The following is a 24,269-nucleotide window of genomic DNA, read 5'->3' on the forward strand; positions in this document are numbered from 1 at the left end:
CCTCCCGAGCTGCTGGGGGCTGGCAGCCTGCACTACTCTAGCTCATGACTCTGTTTGCAGATGTCTCAGTCTGCTCAGGTTGCCATAACAGAATACCAGACCACCTGGCTTAAAACAGCAGAAATTTATTTTCTCAAGGTCCTGGAGGATGGAAGTCTGAGACTGAGGGCTGGCATGGTGGGGTGCTGGGGAGAGCTCTCTTCCTGGCTTACAGATGGCCACCCTTTCACTGTGTCCTCACATGGAGGTGGGAAGGAGGGAGAGAGGAGGGGGACTCTCAGGTGTCTCTATTTATGATGGCACTAACCCCATCTCAATGGCCTTACTCTCATGGCCTTCTGTAAATCTAATTATCTCCCAATGGCCCCATCTCCAAATACCATTTATTGGGAGTAGGGCTTCAGTAGGGCATGGAGTGCCCCTGGGCACAACCTAGACCGGGCCTCTGTGGACCTCCCCCTGAGCCTTGCTCCCTTCCATGAGCTTCAGTGTAGGACAAGAGGCTGGGCAAGAGTGTGGGCACAGACCACCTGCTCCATCCACATTGTTTGTTGCCTGCGTGCCACCTCCACTGGGCATCAAGATGACTCGAAATGGCCCACCTTCCATGGACACTGGGAGGCACTACTGCTTCTCTGTCCTGGGTAGTAAAGGGGTCTGTGCAGTTGTCGGGGCAGGAAAGGCTCACGGTTGGGCTCCTTCTGACCTAGACAAGGTCGGCCTCAGGACCTCTCTGTTTGACACAGGCCAGCTGCCTCCTCCCAGCACAGTTACCTGCTGCCCACGGTGTCCTGGTTTCCATGGTGGTGGCTCAATCCACACACTTCCTGTTGTGCTGCTCCCCAGCCTCAGCATGAGGCCAGAACCTTCCCTCTTCCCATTTCTTCCAGAGGCCGCATGAGGATCTGGGCTTCTGGCAGGGCATGAGACAAAGACTCCAGAAAACTTGCAAACTCTTCAAAAGAGCTCTCCATTCAACCAAAGAAATCACACAAAATCTATTCCGAAGGTTGTCATTTGAAATATTACCATCCAGGGCAACTAACCTCAAGCAATACAATCTACTTTACAAGATAAGGCATTACACAAATTAAAATGACTTTCTGAAAATTACGTATACTTTTTAAATCTGGATTGCTTAGAAGATTCTTCTGTTACAGATGATACTTCAGTGGTTACAGAAAACAACGGATTATATGTAGTTAAAAACTTCATGCATATGGACTAAGAAGAAAAATACTGTTGTCTGGGAGCACGACAGGTGCTGCATCAGTGGCGCCCTTGGACTCTCCCTTAATGCTCAGACTTTGCCTGCCTGTGAGGACAGCAGGCAGGTGCTTCTTCATCTTTCCTTCCTGGTCAGCTGCCAGCCCAGACGGTCTCTCCGCAGCCTCAGCCCTAGCTGCACATTAGGGCCTCTGGGATGGGGGCCAGAGGTCAGTATGTAGTAAAAGTTCCCCCCAGGTGATACTGATGTGCAGCTGAAGACAGAATGTCCTCTCATACATTCTTACAGTGAAGTAAGGGATTCAGCAGTTATTATCTGTAGAAAAGAACAGGTATGATAAAATCTAAAATCCATAAAATAAAAAAGAGTATTTTAACAAATGGAATGTGGGTTTGCCCTGCTTTTCTCCTGGGGAAGGAAGCCTCTGTTGTTTTCCACTTCATGCTCACTCTTCTGAATTCAACAAAGGTCTCCAGACAGAAGAATGCTTCCCGCCTAGTGCTGGGTTAGGGATGCCCTGCCCCCACCCCAGCATTCTGAGTCAGCTTCTGGAGCAGAGCCCAGAAATCTGCATTCCTGACTGCTCCCTGTGGTTGCTGAAGCTGCTGGTCTGTGGAACACACTCTGAGTAGCAAAGCGCTAGATGGCACCACAGCCCAGAAAATGAAGTGCTGCTCCATCAATAAATGGCAAAATCTCCTCACCGCAAAACCCTTCATCCTCTAGGCAGGATCCCCCAAGACAAGACCATCATCCCAGAACCTGATGTTGCTCCTCCAGTGCTTCCAGAGTTGGGGTTGCTACTCTAATGTGCTCAAGTGCCCATTTTCCCCAAGTTCTAAGGAATCAACAGCACTGGTGAGAATATCAGAGTATCAGCCATATAGCCATAGAATTTTCAAAACTCAAAATTTGTTAAACTGCAAAATGTCAATATACCAAGCCTACTAAGAAGCAGTTCCAAGGGAACATGGTTTTCCAGACTCTCTGTCTTTCTCTCCAACTCTCTCTCTGTCTGTCTTTCCATCTCTGTCTCCATCTCTCTCTGTCTCTCTCTCTGATTATCTCTCTCTGTCTCTGTCTGTCTCTCTCTGTCTTTCTCCTCCCCTTCTCTGGCTCTCTCTGTGTGTCTCTGCCTGTGTCTGTCTCTCTTTCCCTCCCTCACTGTTGGTAATTTCAGTATCCACAAGCTGCTCCTTCCTACACCCTGGCTTCAGGGGGCTTGGATTTGCTCAGCCCCAACCATCTTGCTGATCAACCCTTCTCAGCCCCCCAATACCTCTGGGGTACTCTACACCTTGCCTTGACCAATGACTGCCCTCCATCATTTAGTTTCAATCATGGAACTCCAAGGCATTCAAACTCCAACCCTCTGGCCTCTCGGCCCTCCACCTCTGCCCTACCTCCTGTGCTATCCATAGATTTGGGCCCATCGCTGGAGGCATCTCCACCCATTCTGTCCACAACCAACAAACTGCAGTGTTCCTGGAGTTGTCCCTGTCAAAGTCACAATGACCTCCTCCTTGTCAATTCTGGCCTCTGGAGCTCAATGCTCTGGTTCCTCCACCCTTAGCCCAAGCCATGGAGGGGCCCCTCACTCTTATAGTCTTTACAAAATCCTGGTTAGAACTTTAACTGGAAAGTCTCTGGTGCACCCCTTTATACAGCCTAAGATGGCACATCCTCTCCACTCTCTTGGCCCCAAAAAGCCACAGCCTCAGGACAGACCTCTGGTTCCTGCAACCCCGGTCAGCCACTCCTGTCTGTAAGGTCCACCAGAGGGCCCCCAAAAGAGGAAAAGTGCCTCTACAACGCAGACCAGCCCTCTGAGTCCCAACCTCCAGGGACTTCAAACTCAGCTGCAGCCATTGTGACCAGATGTGTGTATATGAGAGGCATGTGCTGCAGAGAGCAGCCACAGAGCTGCAGCTGCAACACTTGGGACTGCCCTCCCCAGACACCTCCCCTGAGATGCTCAAGAGAACATGTGCACAAGGGACACCAAGGATCTGCAGCCAATGTTGCCAGTCCAGGGCTTCACAGCCAGGGAAAGTTACTCCTGCTCCTGCCTACCCAGGGTGGCCCAGGTCCTTTGGTGGGCCTTCAGTGCTGCCCCTCCAACCTATGCAGTCACAAAGCCACTGGTACTTTCTGGGGGAGCCCAAACATGTCGAGTGGCCCCAGGATGTAAGTTTGTCCCTCTCCTAGCACCTGCACACTGCCCAGCATAAAAGCGCTCATGCAATATCTATTTAATGAAAAATGGAGGACCTGGGACATTTTCCTGGATAAGTGTCTGTGGAAGAACAGGTCCTAGGAGCTTGAGAGCCACCCCCATGGCTCAGCTTCCTGCAACCTCCTACAGAATAACCTCCCATTGCCCCTACCCACATGTGGATCCAGACAATAGGAGCCTTTCCTTTGCATTAAGGCACAGCATCCAACAAAGACAGAGTCCAAGAGAAGATGAGGTTTGGAAGGGGCTCCTCAACTCAACTACCCCATCCAGAGCTTGGGAGATTGGACTACAGGCAGATACAATCCCCCCTCCAGCCATGGCCTTTCTCTGCCCCAAACCTTGGTCCCACACAACCTTCCGAGCATCCTCACCCATTCAGCTCTATCCATCCCATGTGGGATTCCCCAGCCCATCTCTACAACATGGCATGATGAACGAGCATCTCCCTGTACCCCCACTCACATCCCCAAACCCTCCTCTAGATGCCTTCAGTGAGTGTAAAGCCCAAGCAGTACCGAAAATGGCTTGAAAGCACAGGGAAAGGAGACTAGCCTGGCCTTTTACTGCGGCCAGGGATGAGCCACGGTGAGAGTTCCTGCTGTGGGCAGGGACTTTCTTGGTTTGGATCTTCCACCTGCCAAAGGAGGGAACACTGATCTGTCTCACCAGCTTGCCCAGACATGGGACAGAAGAAAAGAGGGAGGTGAGACTGGAACACTGTCAGCAGTCCAACATCAAAAACTTTTGCAATTAAGAGTCAGACTCTTAATTACAAAATCTTTTATCACCCCTTGGTTTAGGGGACAGAAAGGGATGCCATGTGATCAGACAGCCATTGAAAATTGGCAAGTTTCAGCCACATTCATATAAATATTGCTCCCTCCACTGCCCACCCTGAGGAGGTCACTCCCCTCAGGGCTGACCATCTGACCTGCTGTCAGGGACTCACCCCTCAGTGCCCTTCCTTAAGTCCCACCCTTTTCACCAATGTCCAGGCACCTCCTCTCCAACGACAGGGTCTGGAGCATTGTGACTGCAGTGACAAGTGCTGGAAGCAAGAGAAACTAACTCTACCAAAGCAAATGGGGATTTAGTGAGGGAATGAGGGCCATTCCTCACTGTGTTGAGGGTAGAAATAGACACTTGGTTAAGATGGAGTCCAGGCTGCTTCAAGAATTGTGGGTGCCACCATCACACCCTCTCACCACTGCCTTTGGTCCCTGGGTGTGTCTGCTCAAGATCTGAGTTCCAGGAAGAGAGAAACTGATTGGTCTAGGTTAGGTAGCGTGCCTGCTCCTTAATTCAACGGCTGTGACCAGTGGGCTGGGGTCCTCATACTGGCCCAAACCCTAGGCCTACCACTGAGACAAGGATGGGGAAATTACTATAACCAACATTGCAGGCACCATCCTCAGAAAGGGTATGTGAGGAAAATGAGGTTCAGAGAAGTTAAGTAAAATGCCCAAGGTCACACAATGAGGAAGTGGTGATACATTATTCCTTTATGTATTACTGAATCAATTTGCAGGTATTTTTGTTGAGGATTTTTCTGTCTATGTTCATGGGGGGATACTGATTTTCTATTTTCTGTTCTTATGATATCCTTGTTTAGTTTGGTATCAGTGTTATCCTGGGCTCATAAAATGATCTGAAAAGGATTCCCTCCTTTATTTTCTAAAAGATTTTGTGTAACATTGATTTTAAATCTGCCTTAGGTTTTTAAATTTTTCTTTATTTTATTTTGAGAAAGAGAGAGAATGTGAGCAGGGGGGAGGGGGCAGAGGTAAAGAGAGAATCCTAAGCAGGCTCCATGCTCAGCACTGAGCCAAACATGGGGCTCAATCCTATGACCATGGGATCATGACCTGAGCTGAAATCAAGAGTTGGACACTCAACCAACTGAGCTACCCACGTGCCCCAATTATTCTTTCGGTTTTTGATAGATTTTACCAAATGAAACCAGTTATGCCTGGAGTCTTCTTAGTGGGAAAGTTATAAATTCCACTTTTTTATTGCAATTTTGAAATAATCACAAACTTAGAGAAAATCACAAAAAATTGTGAGAAAGCTGCTAAACTGACACCTCATCACCCCTGAATATTTTGACACATATTTCCCAGAAACAAGAACTTTTTCCTACACAACTGTAGTGCATCCATGAAAATCAGGAGTTGCCATGGATGTAGAGCTGACACCTAATCCTCAGAATACACTCGAGTCTCATCCAACATCCCAGGAACCTTGCAAAGTGAAAGGGGCCCCTCAACATCCCTGCTGCACTCAGTGTCTTGTCACCAGTTCCTGGGGACTTTCCAGGATCACAGGCCAGTTGTTTGTGGAACGTGGAAGGTCCCTCATCTGGATCGTCTGACATGTCCTCATGATAGGTTAAGGTTCTCCTTCCATGACAAACATCCTTAGGTGGTGCTGTGCCTGTGTCCTAGCAGGAGGCATGCAGCTTCTCCTTGTACCACTGACAATCACCCACTGAAGCTGGGGTCTCCGGGGGTGTCCATCATAATACTCTTTCTCTTCTGAAATTACTAAGCATTTTTTGGGGGGATACTTTCAAACTATGTAAATATCCCCTTCCTCAGAGAATTGTCAATGTAATCACTTATGTAATTATACCTGAATGCTGTTACAGCTTCCTATTTTACTCAGTGCATTACAGTCTGTTATCTCACTGTTTATTTTGATGCTCAGACTATTCCAGACTTGAACAATAGGATGCCACCCAGGCTGGCTCCTGTGTCTCTGTGACATGTCTACAGTCACTCTGTGAGCACCTCCTTGCTTTTTGCACTAGATGTTCCAAGGTTTACCTTGTAATTTCCCTAATATGGCCCTGGAATCATCCACCTCTCCAGAGAGCTCTGGTTTCTTGGATGAAAGCTGTTTTTAGAAGTTAGGATCTGGGCTCGTTGTTATTGGATGTTATAGTTAGGTACTCTCTAGCTACTATCTATCTATCTATCTATCCTTTATTATACACCTTATTATACCTTACTGTAACAGTACACCCCATTACTAGTTTCTACCTTAATACTGTTGTGGCCAGAACACACAGAGTGGCTCACTTCTCCACAGAATCATGGCCTAGATTTCCGGTTTCTGTCTCCCCAGGGGGTGGAACTCACTGCTTATCATCTGCATCTGATCAGCTTCATTCTGCTCAACTTCTCAGTGCCTGAAAGAGTGAGCACTTTGAAAGGAAACAGCAGGAAGTCAGACTCTCTTCAGGGAGTCTCCTTGGGATTCAGATACTCCAATTATTTGTTTCCTAAAGCATTCTAATTTAAACTATTAATATGACAAGTACAACAAAAGAGCAAATGAGGGAGTTTATAGTTTGACAGTTGATGATGGTTCATATCAGAGAAAAGCCAGCCACTTGTGGGCACAGGTTTAGGAAATTTCTCCAGACTCAGACACTATGTCCTTTTCATGTTGAGAGGAGCAAAGGAGCTAAAGTGCTGCAAGTTCTGTCTTTGTTTCCTTCAGATGCCTCCTTCTATCTCTACTCCTTAGCTCCACTACAGGCAGGTTCTACATTCCTCCTGCCTGGGTCACTTTTAGCCAAAAACTCCAGGTTGAGTAGCTTTACCAAGCACCAAGGGTCAAATGCCACAAACTTGCATCAATTTTTCCAAAAAAAGGGAAGAAGAGGAACACTCCCAACTCAGTATCTGAGGCTAGCATAACCTTGATACAAAAGCTGGACAGAGACAGTAAATAAAAGGAAAATTAAAGCCTAGTGTATAATTGCTAAGCAAAATATTATAAAATTAAACCTAATAATGTAAAATGCTATCAAAATATAAAACAATATTAAAGGATAGTACAATGTGATAAAATGGACTTATTCTAGAAAAGCAAGATTGGTTTAGTATCCAAAAATCAACTTAAGTAGGGGCAGCTGGGTGGCACAGTCAGTTAAGTGTCTAACTCTTGATTTCAGTTCAGGTCATGATCTCATAGTTCATGAGTTCCAGCCCCACATTGGGCTCTGCACTGACGGTGCAGAGCCTGCTTGGGATTTCTCTCCCCTCTCTCTGTCCCCTCCCTGCTTGCTCTCTCTCTCTCAAAATAAATAAACTTAAAAAAATTTTTTTTCATCAACTTAATTAACCATATCAACAGAACAAACAAAAATAACCCATTTGATCATTTCAGTGGAGGCAGAAGTATCATTGTATAAAATTAAAAATCCATTCATAATAAAAAGAAAAAATTTTTGGCAAACTATATGAATAGAAGGAAAATGATTTAATCTTTTAATGTATCTTCAAAACAGTTATGCCAAACATCAGGCTTCATGGTGAAGTCATAAAATCTTTCTCCTGGAGACTGGAAGCAAAATACAAATAGCCATTTGCACTGAATGTTGTGCTGGAGATGCCACCCAGGCAATAAGGCAAGAAAAAGAAAGGAAATAGATAAAATTGTCATTAGTTATTGATTACATGATATGAACACTAAAAAAATCCAAAGAAGTCTGTAAGTAACTATTATGATTAATTATCAAAGTGCAGCACCTGTGTGGCTGTCAGTTAAGCATCCAACTTCAGCTCAGGTCATGATCTCACAGTTCATGAGATCGAGCCCCACATCTGGCTCGCTACTTTTAGCGTGGAGCCTGCTTCTGATCTTCTGTCTCCCTCTCTCTCTGCCCCTTCCCTGCTGGCTCTCTCTCTCTCTCAAAAATAAATAAACATTTTAAAATGCAAAATCAAACACTTAGGAAAAAGCCTAATGAAATATGTGCAAGAAAAAAAAAACATACAACATTATTGAGAGACTTAAAGAAGACCCAGACCAAAAAAAACTATTACTTGTCCATGGATTGGAAGACTCTATTACAAAATGTTAATTCTGCCCCCAACTTATCTATAGAATCTAAGCAATCCCATTCAAAATTCCAGCAGGTATTGTGGAAGTCAACAAGTTATTTCTGAAATGTATATGGAAATGCAAGACTAAAATAGCAAATACAATCTAAAAAAAAGAGTAAAAAAGAAGATTTACACTACCAGATATTAAGACTAATAAAACCTACAATAACACAGACAGATGATATGGGCATAAGAATACACAGGGACACAAGAGTGGCTCAGTCAGTTGACGGTCTGACTTCAGCTCAGGTCATGATCTCACAGTGCATGAGTCTGAGCCCCACATCAGGCTCTGTGCTGACAGCTCAGAGCCTGGAGCCTGTGATTCTGTGTCTCTGGCTCTCTCTCTCTGCCCCTCCCCTGTTCATATTCTCTCTCTCTCTCTCTCTCTCTCTCTCTCTCTCAAAATAAACATTAAAAAGAAATTTTTAAAAAAGAATAAACAAAGAGATCAATGAAACAGAATAGTGTTCAGTGAGCACAACCACTTTGGAAAATTATTTAGCAGAATCAGGTAAAACTTATCATATGGAGATTCTACCACCCCATAAGTCCTCCCTCTCCTGGGCAAGTAACTGTGGCAGGTGGAATGATGGCACCCCAAAGATGGCCACATGCCAATCCCCACAATCTGAGCATATATTGCTCTACATGCAAAAGAGAATTAAGGTTACAGATAGAATTAAAGTTACCTAATAAATTGACCTTTAAACAGAGAAATTATCTGGGATTATTCAAGTGGCCCCAATCTAATGAGATAAATCCATGGAGAAGGAAGGCAAAAGAGTCTGTGAGAAGGACTGGACTCACCACTGCTGGCACTGAATATGGCGGAAGAGGCCATAAACCAAGGCATGTGAGTAGCCTCTAGAAGCTAGGAATGGTCCTCAGCTTATAACCAGCATAAAAATGGGGACCTCAGTCCTACAAGGAGCTGAATCCTGCCAAAACCCAAAATGAACAGGAAATAGCTTGTCCCCTGGAGTTGTTCTTTCCCCAGAAAGAAATGCAGTCCTGCTGACACCTTGAGTTTATCCTGGTAAGACCTATGCGAAACTGCTGACCCCTTGCAGAACTGTAAGAGAATTTGTGTTGTTCCAACCCACCAAGTAATTAGTAATTTGTCACTACAGCAACTGAGAATTAATACAACAGAGCAAACAGGAAACATGAAATATCCAACTACAGTCCATGCCTTGGCTCCTGAGTGTGCATGCATGTGTGTGTAACTGGTAATTTCCCTAACTGGTAATTCCAAAGATGACCACTCTTAACATAATGCAACAATCCTTCTTTCAATCATAAAAGCACTCCTCCTCTCCCTTTGGGAGATGGCTCAGGACTGGGCCCAAGCAGTTGATTCTGCAGCAAGCCAAGGACCTAGAGGCGCTGTCTGTGCATCCTGGAAGGTACAAATGTGGAGTTTCCTGATCTTGCAGCCTCTGGGTTCCAAAGACTTAACAGTTAACCAGATACCTAACCTAATCAATGAGGGAAAATAGAATAATCAGAGTAAAAACTTTTTTTCACAAAAGGGAATGTACATCCAGTAATCAGTGATCTGAGTAACACAGTATGTCCCTTTGGGTATGGAGGAAGTTAGGGACAGATCAGTGGACACCTTGCCTGGCTGGGTTCTGCCTGGGTGGAAGATTTGTTTCTGTTCCCTTCTGTTCTCTATGGCCCAGCCTGAGAGGGGTGTTGGGAAGGGTTATAGCCCGGGGACATTCTGAGGGTGGAGGCAACCATCCTGGAGGTGGCCTTGGGGAACAGTAAGAGGCCACTGCGCCAGGGCACTTTTTGCTGACACAATCTCAAACACTATTTTGATGCCAATTGATTTGTTTCCTCTAAGTCCTGCCATGACTACTGCCCCTGTCTCTATGACTCTAGTCAGTGGCTTCTGATCCAGCCTCCTCTCTGCCTCCAAGCAGTGGGAACAAAGAACTGAGGTAGCCAGACAGCCCCAACCCAGTCCAGAACCCTGCTCAGGCCTCAGACCACAACCACATCCAGATGTATGGCAGATGCGGAGGTACAGAGGCAGGTGAGAACCTTTGTCAGGAGCAGGCACAGCAAGAGTGGTTTAGGAGGGTCCAGGATCCTTCCCATCCCCCAGGCTATCACATCCCATTTCCCAGAATACCACAGATTGTCAGTCCCCGCTCTAACTCTGCCTTAGTACAAAGAATTCAACTTTTGCAATTCAAGAAAGTAGGCAATTGCTGGATTGTAAAGTGGCCCTGGTACCCTGGCCCCAGGCAGAGTCCATCTCTTAAATCTCAGGATGCTTTTCCCCTTGACAGCTTTCTGCTGTCAAATCAGCAGGACTGAAACCAAATGGGTTGGCCTTGTACTGCCTCACCAGCAGTCTTGATAAATAGCCAACACTATTTACCTAAGAACACTATTCTGGTATCTAATATCTAACAACATTGGCTCCTCCAGCAAGAGTCCTAGGCCCCAAGACCCAGTGCCCTTGCTGAGTGATGAACACAGCATAATTCAATCATAAAATGAAACACACATCCTGGTTCTTTTAGGAAACCTACCAACGTCTCTTATCTAATTAATATTACTAAGTTTTCCTTCTTATAAAGTCTAAAGAAAGGGGCCTGGTTTGATACATTATCTGGTCATCTGTTTTCAAGAAACACCAGACAGGGAAATTAGGCAAGAGCATCTGAACTCAAGTGGTTTCTAAGAATGAAGATTCCACTGAATCAGGAAGCAGAAGTTTTAAAAGTCTTTTCTGAGGAAAGATTGTAAAGGACTTAGAGACTACTTTTTCAGCACCCCGTACATTAGAAGTAAAGAGGGTTCCATGTGCTGATCTCTGGACCTGCAGCCAGATCTCTGGACCTTTCCAGACTTTGTTGGGACTGGCCTTTCCTCTCACCTGGGAGGAGAGGGAAGAAGGACTTTATTTATTTGGGGGTCTTCAGCTATGGCTGTGGAGGGACTGCACGGGCAAGGCTGGTCCTGAGGAGACTGAGACCCCTTTCCTGCCAACCTTCATCTCCTCCAGCCCCTGCACAAATGCCTCCCACTGCAGTTAAGAGTTTGCTGAGGTGGTTTTGGAAAACTTGAGTGCTGTTTTGAAGTCTGCAACAGGCTGGCTGCATGGTGCTCTCAAGACTGGAGCTCGGTGTTTCTGCCTCCACTACTCTAATCAACTTCATAAAATTCAAAGTAGGAATCTGATGCTGAGAGGAAAATACTTAGATTCTCATTATGCTTTCTGAAGAATCCAGAGTCACTAATGTGTTTTATTACTGTTTTTTTTTTAATTTTTTTAATGTTTATTTATTTTTGAGACAGAGAGAGAGAGAGAGCATGAACGTGGGAGGGTCAGAGAGAGGGAGATACGGAATCTGAAACAGGCTACAGGCTCTGAGCTGTCAGCAGAGCCCCACGCTGGGCTCGAACTCACCGACCGCGAAATCATGACCTGAGCTGAAGTCGGCCGCATAACCGACTGAGCCACCCAGGCGCCCCAATTACTGGGTTTTTTTTTTTTTTAAGTGTCCTGGATTAGTTGCCATTTTATGGACACAGAAAGAAAACAAAAGCACTTCTTGTTCATCATCCCCATGCCGAAGTGAGTGGTTTGAAGTCCTGAGGTCCCGGTAATGACCTAAAGGAAGGCAAGGAAGCTCCCCCTGGGATAGCCACACCTCACCTGTCACCTGTTACCTGTCACCCCTGCATGTGGGAACGCTGGGAGGCATTTCCATTACTTACTTAATACCTGGCCCACAAAAACAACGCAATCATATCACACACACACTCACACACACACGCACACACGCACACGCAGCCGGTAGAATGAAGTGTAATGGCCCCTGGGCACAGACTTATGCAGAGGTTGGATGTCAGCCGGTAGCCACTGCTGTTCTGGAATAAACCTTCCTGGGCAGGCTCCTCTGGCCGCGGCATGAGCGTCGGGGCGGCCCGGCCGGGAGGGTTCCTCTGTCCGCAGCGACCACAGGTTCAAAGGGGCTCCTGGTTCAGTTCCGAGTCTTTCGCGCCCCCGCGACACGTCTCTCCTTGGGGAACCGCCTCCCAGGGAGCTCGTTCCCTGGCGCCCAACCGCGCATCTAGGGAGCCCGTCGGGGGTCCTGCTTTCTCGAGAGGGGGTCCTGCTTTCTCGAGCGGAAGACCTGCAGAGCGGAGGCGCAGCGCGTGGGGACTAGGCCCTCTCCCGACTCGTGCCGGGGGCTCGTTCGCAGACGAGAGCGCTCTCCCTGCGGCTGGTGTCGCGGACTTGCCACTGGCGAGTGCCATACGCACCTGCAGACGAGGAAGCCCGCGTTTGTCTGCGCTGAGGGCCCCTAGAGGGAAACCGGCCAATCGCGCGCCGCGGGCCCTCGTACCGGGAGGCGGACAGCCCTCGCCCCCGACCCCCGGGGCGCGCGCTCCAGTCCTGGAAACGGGTCGGGACGCACCCAGCAGGCAGCCTTCCGGGCGGGGGCGCCTCTTCCCTGGCGCTGGGCGGCGACTCCCCGGGTCCGCGCCCCTTTGTGCGGCCGCCGGCGGGCACCATGCTGTCCATCGGGGGCAGGTACGCGGGGAAGAAGAGGAAAAAGCCGGCGCGGAGGAGGTACTAGGGCACAGGGGGCGCGGGCGGCGGGTGTGGGTCCCATGCCAACCGCACCCGGAGCTCCGCGGGATCCGACGCCGAGAGTACCGGCCTGGGGAGGGTGGAATGCGACGTCAAGATCCCCCAGTCCCACCCCAGAAGTGTCTCTGGGGGTCTTGCTCAGGTCTGGGGGCGGAGGGCGCTGACTGAACGAGCTCTTCGGGAAGGGCGCGCGGGGTCTCCCGGACCAGGGCGCGCCCGGGAAAGGGTCTCCCGGGTCCACAATCCCGGGACCAGGGCGCGCACGCCGGCAAGGGAAGGGGTCCGGAGTCACGGCGGGAGGTTGGAAGGGAGAGACCTTGCGTGGATGGGTGACTTCCACACTTCACCCCCATTTACCCTGAGCACGGTCCCGACGCGGCAGGGTCCCTTCCACGTTCCTGGCGGGAGAGATCTGTGTGGCCCCTGGAGCTGGGCAGACGTTCCTGAGGACAATAAATCACAAGCCTGTGGAGAGGACACTCCTTGGGCAGCGTCCTTGGGCCAGATACCCCAGGGTCTGCGCGCGTCCCGGAGCGGCTGGGGCGGGGCCCCGGAGCTGGACCACACCTGGCAGCGAGGGCCTGGCGACAACCCGCCCTCAAAGCACATCCCCAGGGACGCAGAGACCCTCCTTCCACCCCCACCCCCACCCCCCCCCACCCCCACTGGCGCAAGGGAACCAGCTCCTGGAGGCGGGTCTGTGAGAAATTTCCAAAACCTCTCAAAATATCAATTCTAATTCCATGTCGTTTTAAAATACATAAAATGCCGTGGTAGAAGTGAAGTACCAAAGGGCAAATAGCCCTTGATACCAGTGATAGGAAATGCTCAGAACAGGTAAATCCAAAAGTAGATCGGAGGTGGCAAGGGGGTGGGAGAGGGGAAGTGACTGCTAAGGGTTAGGGGTTTCTCTCAAGGTGCTGAAAAAGTTCTGGACCTGGGGAGTGGTGATGGCGATACAACATCCTGAATGTGCTTAATGCCACTGAACGGTACACTTTAAAAATGGTTACATTGGTAAAAATTTATGGTGTTTGCATTTTACACAATAAAAAATATACACACCATGAAACTTCTCAGTAGGGGCATAGCTCAGAACAAGCTCATCATAAGTTATTTGTCCAGGGCAGTGAAACCAGCCATCACTGGTTACTTGGAAAAAAAAAATGTTAAAATGGGGGGAGGCATCCCTAAATGTATTACATATACTGTACATTTTTTTAATTTCACATTTTTATTTAAATTCTAGTTAACTAAAATTAACTTGGTAAGCTTGGTTTCCAGTGTAGAATTTAGCAATTCATCACTTACATATAACACCCAGTGTTCATCACAAGTACCCTCCTAACTACCTACACCCATTTAGCCCATCCCCCACTCACCTCCCTCCATCAACCCTCAGTTTGTTCTCTATCATCAAGAGTCTCTTGTGGTTTCCTTCTCTCTCTCTCTCTCTCTCTCTCTCTCTCTCTTTCCCTTCCCTGTGTTCATCTGTTATGTTTCTTAAATTCCACATATGAGTGAAATCATATGGTATTTGTCTTTCTCTAACTGACTTATTTCACTTAGCATAATACACTCTAGCTCTATCCACGATGTTGCAAATGGCAAGATTTCATTCTTTTTGATGGCTGAGTAATATTCCATTGTGTATGTATACCACATCTGCTTTATCCATTCACCAGTTGATGGACACTTGGGCTCTTTCTATAGTGTGGCTATTATTGATAATGCTGCTGAAAACATTGGGGTGCATGTGCCCCTTTGAATCAGTATTTTTGTGTGTTTGTTTTTTTATCCTTTGGGTGCAATTGCTGGGATGGGATGGAGGGTAGTTCTATTTTTAACTTTTTGAGGAACCTCCATACTGTTTTCCCGAGTGGCTGCACCAGTTTCCATTCCCACCAGCAGTGCATGAGGGTTCCCCTTTCTCCACATCCTTGCCAACATCTGTTTTTTCCCGAGTTGTTAATTGTAGCCATTCTGACAGGTGTGAAGTAGTATCTCATTGTGGTTTCGATTTGTATTTCCCTGATCATGAGTGATATTGAGAAGCTTTTCATGTATCTGTTAGCCATCTGAATGTCTTCTTTTGGAAAAATGTCTGTTCATGTCTTCTGCCCATTTCTTCACTGGATTCTTTGTTTTTGGGTGCTGAGTTTGATAAGTTCTTTATAGATTTTGGATACTAAGACTTTATCAGATATTTCATTTGCAAATATCTTCTCCCATTCTCTAGGCTGCCTATTATTTTTGTTGTTTCCTTCGCTGTGCAGAATATTTTTATCTTGATGAAGTCCCAATAGTTCATTTTTGCTGTTGTTTCCCTTGCCTTCAGTGACATCTCTAGCATGAAGTTGCTGCAACCACGGTCAAAGAGTTGCCGCCTATTTCTTCTCTAGGATTTTGGTGGTTTCCTGTCTCATATTTAGGTCTTTCATTCATTTCACAAATTTTTGTGTGTGTGTAGTGTAAGAAAGTGGTCCATTCTGTATGTTGCTGTCCAGTTTTCCCAACACCATTTGTTGAAGACACTGTCTTTTTTCCATTGGATATTCTTTCCTGTTTTGTCAAAGATTAGTTGGCCATATAGTTGTAGATCCATTTCTGGGTTTTCTATTCTGTTCCACTGATGTATGTGTCTTTTTTTTGTGCTGGTACCATATTGTCTTGATGGCTACAGCTTTGTAATATAGCTTGAAGTCTGGAATCATGATGCCTCCAGCTTTGCTTTTCTTTATCAGGATTACTTTGGCTATTCAGGATCTTTTGTGGTTCCATACAAATTTTAGAACTGTTTGTTCTAGCACTGTGAAAAATGCTGTTGGTATTTTAACAGAGATTGCCTTAAATGTGTAGATTGCTTTGGATTGTATAGACATTTTAACAATGTTTGTTCGTCCAATCCATGAGCATAGAATATTTTCTTTCATAAGTGTTCTATAGTTTTCAGAGTACAGATCTTTTACCTCTTTGGTTAGTTTTATTCCTAAGTATCTCATGGTTTCTGGTACAATTATGAATTGGATCAGTTCCTTGATTTCTTTTTCTAATGCTTAATGATTGGTGTATAGAAATGAAACAGATTTATGTACATTGATTTTATGTCCTAAAACTTTGTTGAATTCATGTATCAGTTCTAGCAATGTTTTGATGGTGTCTTTTGGGTTTATACAAAGAGTATCATATCATCTTCAAAGAGTGAAAGTTTGACTTCCTCCTTGCCGATTTGGATGCCTTTTATTCATTTTTGTTGTCTGATTACTGTAGTAATTTTTGTTAGTCTGATTACACACAGACTAACATCGTTAGCAAACCACAAAAAACTGGCACAAGTTTTCAAAACCTCTGGGATGCAGGAAAGGCAGTCATAAGAGGAAACTATATAGCAATCCACACCTTCCTAAAGAAGGAAGAAAGGTCTCAGATACACAACCTAACCTTACACCTTAAAGAGCTGGAAAATGAACAGCAAAGAACACCCAAAACCAGCAGCAGACAGGAAATAATAAAGATCAGAGCAGAAATTAATGCTATCAAAACCAAAAACACAGTAGAACAGATCAATGAAACCAGAAGCTGGTTCTTTGAAAGAATTAACAAAATTGGTAAACCATTAGCCAGTTTGATCAAAAAGAAAAAGGAAAGGACCCAAGTAAATAGAATCAAGAACTAAAGAGGAGAGATCACAACCAACGCAGCAGAAATAAAAACAATAATAAGAGAATATTAGAGCAATTATACGCCAATAAGATGGGCAGTCTGGAAGAAATGGACAAATTCCTACAAACATATACACTACCAAAACTGAAACAGGAAGAAATAGAAAATTTGAACAGACCCATAACCAGTAAGGAAATCGAATTAATAATCAAAAATCTCCCCAAAACAAGAGTCCAGGGCCAGATGGCTTTCAAGGGGAATTCTACCAAACATTTAAGGAAGAGTTAACACCTATTCTCTTGAAGGTGTTCCAAAAAGTAGAAATGGAAGGAAAACTTCCAAACTCTTTCTATGAAGCCAACATTACCTTGATTCCAAAACCAGACAGAGACCCCACTAAAAAGGAGAACTACAGACCAATTTCCCTGATGAACATGGATGCAAAAATCCTCAACAAGATATTAGCCAACCAGATCCAACAATACATTTTAAAAAGTATGCACCATGACCAAGTGGGATTTATACCTGGGATGCAGGGCTGGTTCAATATCCACAAAACAATCAGTGTGATTCATCACATCAATAAAGAAAGGACAAGAACACAATGATCCTCTCAATAGATGCAGAGAAAGCATTTGACAAAATACAGCATCGTTTCTTGATAAAAACCCTCAAGAAAGTAGGGATAGAAGGATCATACCTGGAGATCATAAAAGCCATATATGAATGACCAAACGCTAGTATCATCCTCAATGGGGAAAAACTGAGAGCTTTCCCCCTAAGGTCAGGAACAAGACAGGGATGTCCACTCTTGCCACTGTTATTCAACATAGTATTGGAAGTCTTAGCCTCTGCAATCAGACAACACAAAGAAATAAAAGGCATCCAAATCAGCCAGGAGGAGGTAAAACTTTCACTCATCGCAGATGACACAATACTCTATATGGAAAACCCTAAAGATCCCACCAAAAAACTGCTAGAATGATTCATGAATTCAGCAAAATTGCAGGACATAAATTCAATGTACAGAAATCGGTTGCATTCCTATACACCAACAATGAAGCAACAGAAAGAGAAATCAAGGAATTGGTCCCATTTACAATTGCACCAAAAACCATAAAATATCTAGGACTAAATCTAACCAAAGAGGTGAAAAACCTATATGCTGAAAACTATAGGAAGCTTATGAAAGAAACTGAAGAAGACACACAAAAAAAATGGAAAAATATTCCATGCTCCTGGATAGGAAGAACAAATATTGTTAAAATGTCAATACTACCCAAAGCAATCTACATATTCAGTGCAATCCCTATCAGAATAATGCCAGCATTGTTCACAGAGCTACAACAAACAATCCTAAAATTTGTATGGAACCAGAAAAGACCCCAAATAGCCAAAGCAATCTTGAAAAAGAAAACCAAAGCACGAGGTTTCACAATCCCGGACTTCAAGCTATACTACAAAGCTGTAATCATCAAGACAGTATGGTACCGACACAAAAACAGATACTCAGATCAACGGAACAGAATAGAGAACCCGGAAATCAACCCACAAACATATGGCCAACTAATCTTTAACAAAGCAGGAAAGAATATCCAATGGAATAAAGACAGTCTCTTCAGCAAGTGGTGCTGGAAAAACTGGACAGCGACATGCAGAAGAATGAACGTGGACCACTTTCTTACACCATACACAAAAATGAACTCAAAATGGATGAAAGATCTAAATGTAAGACAGGAACCCATCAAAATCCTAGAGGAGAAAGCAGGCAAAAACCTCTTTGATCTTGGCCACAGCAACTTCTTACTCAACACGTCTCCGGAGGCAAGGGAAACAAAAGCAAAAATGAACTATTGGGACCTCATCAAAACAAAAACTTCTGCACAGCGAAGGAAACAATCAGCAAAACTAAAAGGCAACCTACAGAATGGGAGAAGATATTTGGAAATGACATATCAGATGAAGGGTTACTATCCAAAATCTATAAAGAACTTATCAAACTCACCCAAAAAACAAATCATCCAGTGAAGAAATGGGCAAAAGACATGAATAGACACTTCTCCAAAGAAGACATCCAGATGGCCAACCGACACATGACAAAATGCACAACATCACTCATCATCAGGGAAATAAAAATCAAAACCACAGTGAGATACCACCTCATACATGTCAGTATGGCTAACATTAACAACTCAGGCAACAACAGATGTTGGCAAGAATGTGGAGAAAGAGGATCTCTTTTGCATTGTTGGTGGGCTTTCCAGCCACTCTGGAAAACAGTATGGAGGTTCCTCAAAAACCTAAAAATAGAATTACCCTATGACCTAGCAATTGCCCTACTAGGTATTTATCCAGGGGATACAGGTGTGCTGTTTTGAAGGGACACATGCACCCCAATGTTTATAGCAGCACTATCAACAATAGCCAAAGTATGGAAAGAGCCCAAACATCCATCAATGGATGAATGGATAAAGAAGATGTGGTATATATGTACAATGGAGTAGTACTCGGCAATCAAAAAGAATGAAATCTTGTCATTTGCAAGTACATGGCTGGAACTGGAGGGTATTATGCTAAGTGCAATTAGTCAGTCAGAGAAAGACAAATATCACATGACTTCACTCATATGAGGAATTTAAGAGACAAAACAGATGAACATAAGGGAAGGGAAACAAAAATAATATGAAAACAGGGAGGGGGACAAAACATAAGAGACTCCTAAATATAGAGAAAAAACAGAGGATTAATGGAGGGGGTGTGGAAGGGGGGATGGGTGAAGTGGGTAAGAGACACTAAGGTATCTACTCCTGAAATCATTGTTGCACTATATTATAACGAATTTGGATGTCAATTTTAAAAAATAAACTTAAAAAAAACTGGCACAATGTTCTACACCATGGCATCTATGTTTTGTAATTGATCCTTAGGCAACCTAGGAGGTAGAGACTTCTATTACCATCCCCCTCTTAGGGCTGAGGCATAGAGCCTGGGTAAGCTTCCCAGTTTACCTGCTGCCTCACTTGGACCTGGCCTCTTTCTGTGGCTTGTTGAAAGAGGCTGGGATCCTGCTGGAGAAGACGAGGGAAAACCTCATGAGACAGGGTCACCTGGTGAACAGGTTCCAAGGAACCTTAGGGGGTAGTGAGCTGAGCTGTTGAGCCCCCTCCTCATTCATTTGGCTGGCTGGTCCCCCCAGTTCAGGCTATTATGAATAAGGTGCTATAAATAGTCTTTTGTGGACATATACTTTCATTTCATCCCAGTAAGTACCTAGAATTGGAATTTCTATGCCATGTTTAACATTTTAAAAAACTGAAATCATTTTCCAATGAATGAGAGTTCCAGTTACTCCAGATCCCCTCCAACACTTGATGTTGTCAATCTTTTTAATTTTAGCCATTTTAATATATATGTACAAGTAATTTATTTTAATTTGCAGTTTTCTGATGAAGTATAATGTTGCCTATGATCCCATATGCTTTTTGGCTATTAGTATATTTTCTTTAGTGAAGTATCTATTCAAATTATTTACCCATTTCTAATGGATTAGTGAAAGTCCTTTATATATTCTGGATACAATAACTTTTTTTCAACTACATATACTACATATACTTTTTTCCATACTTAGTTTCTTTTTTTTTTTTAATTTTTTTTTCAATGTTTATTTATTTTTGGGACAGAGAGAGACAGAGCATGAACAGGGGAGGGGCAGAGAGAGAGGGAGACACAGAATCGGAAACAGGCTCCAGGCTCTGAGCCATCAGCCCAGAGCCCGACGCGGGGCTCGAACTCACGGACCGCGAGATCGTGACCTGGCTGAAGTCGGACGCTTAACCGACTGCGCCACCCAGGCGCCCCCATACTTAGTTTCTTAATTTTGTTGAAGTCCAGCTTACCAATCTTTTTCTGTTATGGTTTGTGCTTTTTGTGACCCATCTAAGAAATCTTTGCACATCACAAGATCTTGAAGATTTTCTCCTGTTCATGTCTGTAGGATCTATAACTATTTCCCTTCCTTCCTTACTATTGGTAATTAGCATTTTCTTTGGGGGGGAATTGATTTGATAGATGATTATCAATTTCATTGATATTTTCAGTTTTCACTTTCATTTATTTCCTCCATTTTCTGTTTCATTGTTCTGCTTTTACTTGATTATTTTCTTCCTTGTTCTGCTTTTACTTGATTATTTTCTTCCTTGTACATACTTTGGGCTTAGTTTACTCTTGTGTTTCTAGCTTTTAAGAAGGAAACTCAGATCATTTACTATAAAACTTTCTCCTTTTCATATGTAAGTAAGGCGATAGTCTTCCCTCTACACATTGCATTAACTGCACCCCACAAATTTTGGTATCTTGTCCTTCATTACCAATTAGATTTTTTTCTTATTTCCTTTGTGATTTCTCCTTTGGCCCATGAGTTGTTTTATTTTTCTAAGTTCATTTATCTGTTTTGAGAGAGAGAAAGAGAGAGTACAAGCAGGGGAGGGGCAGAGAAAAGGACACAGAATCCCAAGCAGACTCTGTGCCATCAGCATAGAGACTGACGCAGGGCTGGAAACTCACAAACTATGAGATCATGACTTGAACCAAGATCAAGAGTTGAATGCTAATTGACTGAGCCACCCAGGCACCCTGGGCACATGAGTTATTTTAAAATGTGTTAATTTGCAAATATTTGAAGATTTTTCAGATATCTTTGTTACTGTTTCTTAAATATCATTGTGTCTGAGAATGTACTCCGTATGATTTCAATCTATTTAAACATACTGAGACTTGTTTTATGGCCCAGAATATAATCTCCCTTGATGAATTTCTGCTTGTGCATAAAAAGAATCTATATTCTGCAGCTGTTTGTTGTAGTGTTTTACAAATATCAATCATACTAAGTTAGAGGAGAGGGTTCATGTCTTGTATATCCTTAATAATTTTCTAACTATCTGTCCTATCATTTAGTGAGAGAACACTGCAGCAGTCCCCAATTCTACTTATGAATTTGTCTGTTCCTCCTACCAGCTGTCTCAGTTCTTGATCCACATATTTTGAAACTCTGTGAATATATATATATATATATATATATATATATATATATATATATATATATAATGACTTTTTTTAAATTATGAAAACATCTCTCTTTATCTTTGGTAAGTCTTCTCTGTCTGATAATATAACCACTCAGGCACTCCAGCTTCCTTATGTCTAATGTGCACATGGTATGTCTTTTTCAATCCTTTTACTTTAACCTATCTGTGTCTTTACATTCAAAATGTGTTTCCTCTAAACACCATATATCGGGTTTTGTTTTTTCAGCCAGTCTGATAATCTCTGCTTGTTTACATTTTTGTAATTTCAATGTGGTTAAGTTTAAGTCTGCCATTTTATTTCTATTTGTTCCATCTATTCTTTGTTATTTTTCCTTCCTTTCTTTGGATTTAATTCTTTTTTAGTATCTCATATATCTCCTTTTGTGACTTATTAGTTGTACCTCTTTGCTTTATATTTTCAGTGTTTGCCCTAAGGCTTACAATGTAAACCTTAACTGATACTACCTACTTTCAAATAATATTATACTGCTGCATGGATAATGTAATCACCTCAGAATAATATAATTCCACGTCCCTTCCATCCTTTGTGCTATTGTTTTCATACATTCTACATATGCCATAAACACCACAGTGCAACACTATTATTTTTCTTTAAGTAGTCAATCATGTTTTAAGTAAATTAAAATCATTAAATTTTTATCATCTACAGCATTGTTTATTCTTTCATGGAGATCCATATTTCTGTCTAATATCATTTTTCTTCAGCTTGAAGAAATTTTTTTAATATTTATTGTAGCTCAGGGGTGCCTAGGTGGCTCTGTCGGTTAAGCGTCTCACTTCGGTTCAGGTCATGATCTTACAGTTCATGAGTTCGAGCCCCATGTCGGGCTCTGTGCTGCCAGCTCTCTGCCCCTCTCTCTCTGCCCCTCCCCCACTCACACTCTGTCTCTCTCTCTCTCTCTCCTTCAAAAATAAATAAACATTACACAAATTTTAATATTTATCGTAGCTCAAATCTTCTGTAAACATTCTTTGAGTTTTTGTTTGTCTGAAAATGTCTTTACTTTGCCTTCATTTTCAAAGGATCTTTTCCTGAGTCATGGAATTCTGGGTTAACAATTCCTTCTTTCAGCACATTAAAGATGTCATCCCATTGCATCTTGGCTGGCATTTTTTCTGATGAGAAGTGAGCATTCATTGTATCTTAATTCATCTGTATGAAATGGGTCTTTTTTCTCTGGCTCTCTCCGTCACTGGTTTTCAGCAATGTAATTACAATGTACCTTGGTCTGTGTGTGCATACAGAAAAGGAGAGAGAGCATACACATAGATGTGTGTTAATGTAGGTTTGTGAGTGTGTGTGTGTGTGTGTGTGTGTGTGTGTGTGTGTAGGCTCAATTCTTAATAATTTCCTAAATGGAGTTTCAGCCATTTCAGTGTTAATTGTGGTATAGATTTCCTAATTTAAAAAATTGCATATGGATGCAAATATGTCAGGCTACCAGAAAGTGGGGAGGAATGGCCAGTCCCCGGCTCCTGGTGCTTTGAGGGCCACCAGGTCTAACATGTGCACAGTATGAAGTGGCCTCATCCATCCCCTGGGCCCACTGGCCAGGAGGGCAGAGCCTCCGTGGCGTTTTATGCATGGGCAGAACCTGAAACTGTAGAACAAAGGTTTGTGCCTCCAAACACCAGGAATGTGGGCCAGATAGTGTCTGGCACACCATTGGGGCCCTGTGGGTGATACAAGTGACAGTGCAGAGAAAGGCAGAGAATAATGGCTTCTCTCTCCCCCCCCAAGTCCTAAACCACAGCCTCCAGAAGGAGCCAAGTCCAACCCCTCTAAACGGCACCGGGACCGCCTGAATCAAGAGCTGACCAAACTGACCAACTTGCTGCCCTTCCCTGAGGATGTGCGGGCCCGGCTTGACAAGCTCTCCATCCTCAGGCTGATTGTGGGCTACCTAAAGGTGAAGAGCTACTTCGCAGGTAAGTGGCAGCTGTGGTTCCAAAATAAGCTATGAGAGGAGTCTGTGCACACAAGTACTTGGAGTTAACCTTCTGTCCGGGAAAAGGCTGCACCATGGTGTTTGGTCTCAGGCAGAGGAAGAAGGCAGCATGCTCAGCACAGGTGCAGTCGGTGAACCAGAATGCAAGCGCGTAAGTGGATGCCCAACCTGATGTGTAAATTCTGGGCTCCACACCATCTCTCAGGCTGTCCATAGAAGGAGATGGACACAGGTCCCAGCCTGGCTGTGTTTTGCACCAGGCTCAGAGACTGGCATATACAGAAGTCCCTAGCTGATGGCCTGAATTCTTTCCTTCCGTTGATTTGTCATTTCTTGTGATAAGCCAAGTGATCCTCCACCTTGCAGAACTTTGGTTTAGAACAACCATTTTTATGAAACTACGATATGAATTGAGATATTTCTTATTATTTTCTGGAGCACTTATTCTCCTAAAGTTCTTTACCATGTAATGGGCACAGTCTACTCTTCCATGTCCTGCCTGCTAATTCACTGTGTCATTGCTGAAAGGTAGTTTTAACCCATTCCTGCAAGTGGAACTTTTACTC

At 44.1% G+C, this 24,269-nt stretch overlaps 1 protein-coding gene across 3 annotated transcripts in view; it reads left to right on the forward strand.

The window, feature by feature from the left end:
• The first annotated feature begins 12,871 nt into the window (after positions 1–12,871).
• Positions 12,872–24,269, forward strand: part of LOC121035824 (aryl hydrocarbon receptor-like) — a 65,977-nt gene continuing 54,579 nt past the window's right edge. For all 3 annotated transcript variants that reach the window (XM_040483653.1, XM_040483652.1, XM_040483654.1), the window contains exons 1-2: positions 12,872–12,965; positions 23,496–23,683. In XM_040483653.1, the coding sequence (XP_040339587.1) occupies positions 12,907–12,965; positions 23,496–23,683 (247 nt within the window). In that variant the 5' untranslated portion in view covers positions 12,872–12,906. The remainder of the gene's footprint in view (positions 12,966–23,495; positions 23,684–24,269) is intronic.

This window comes from Herpailurus yagouaroundi, unplaced genomic scaffold (genome assembly GCF_014898765.1).
Source record: "Herpailurus yagouaroundi ecotype Mexico unplaced genomic scaffold, PumYag 162, whole genome shotgun sequence".
Classification (NCBI taxonomy): domain Eukaryota; kingdom Metazoa; phylum Chordata; class Mammalia; order Carnivora; family Felidae; genus Herpailurus; species Herpailurus yagouaroundi.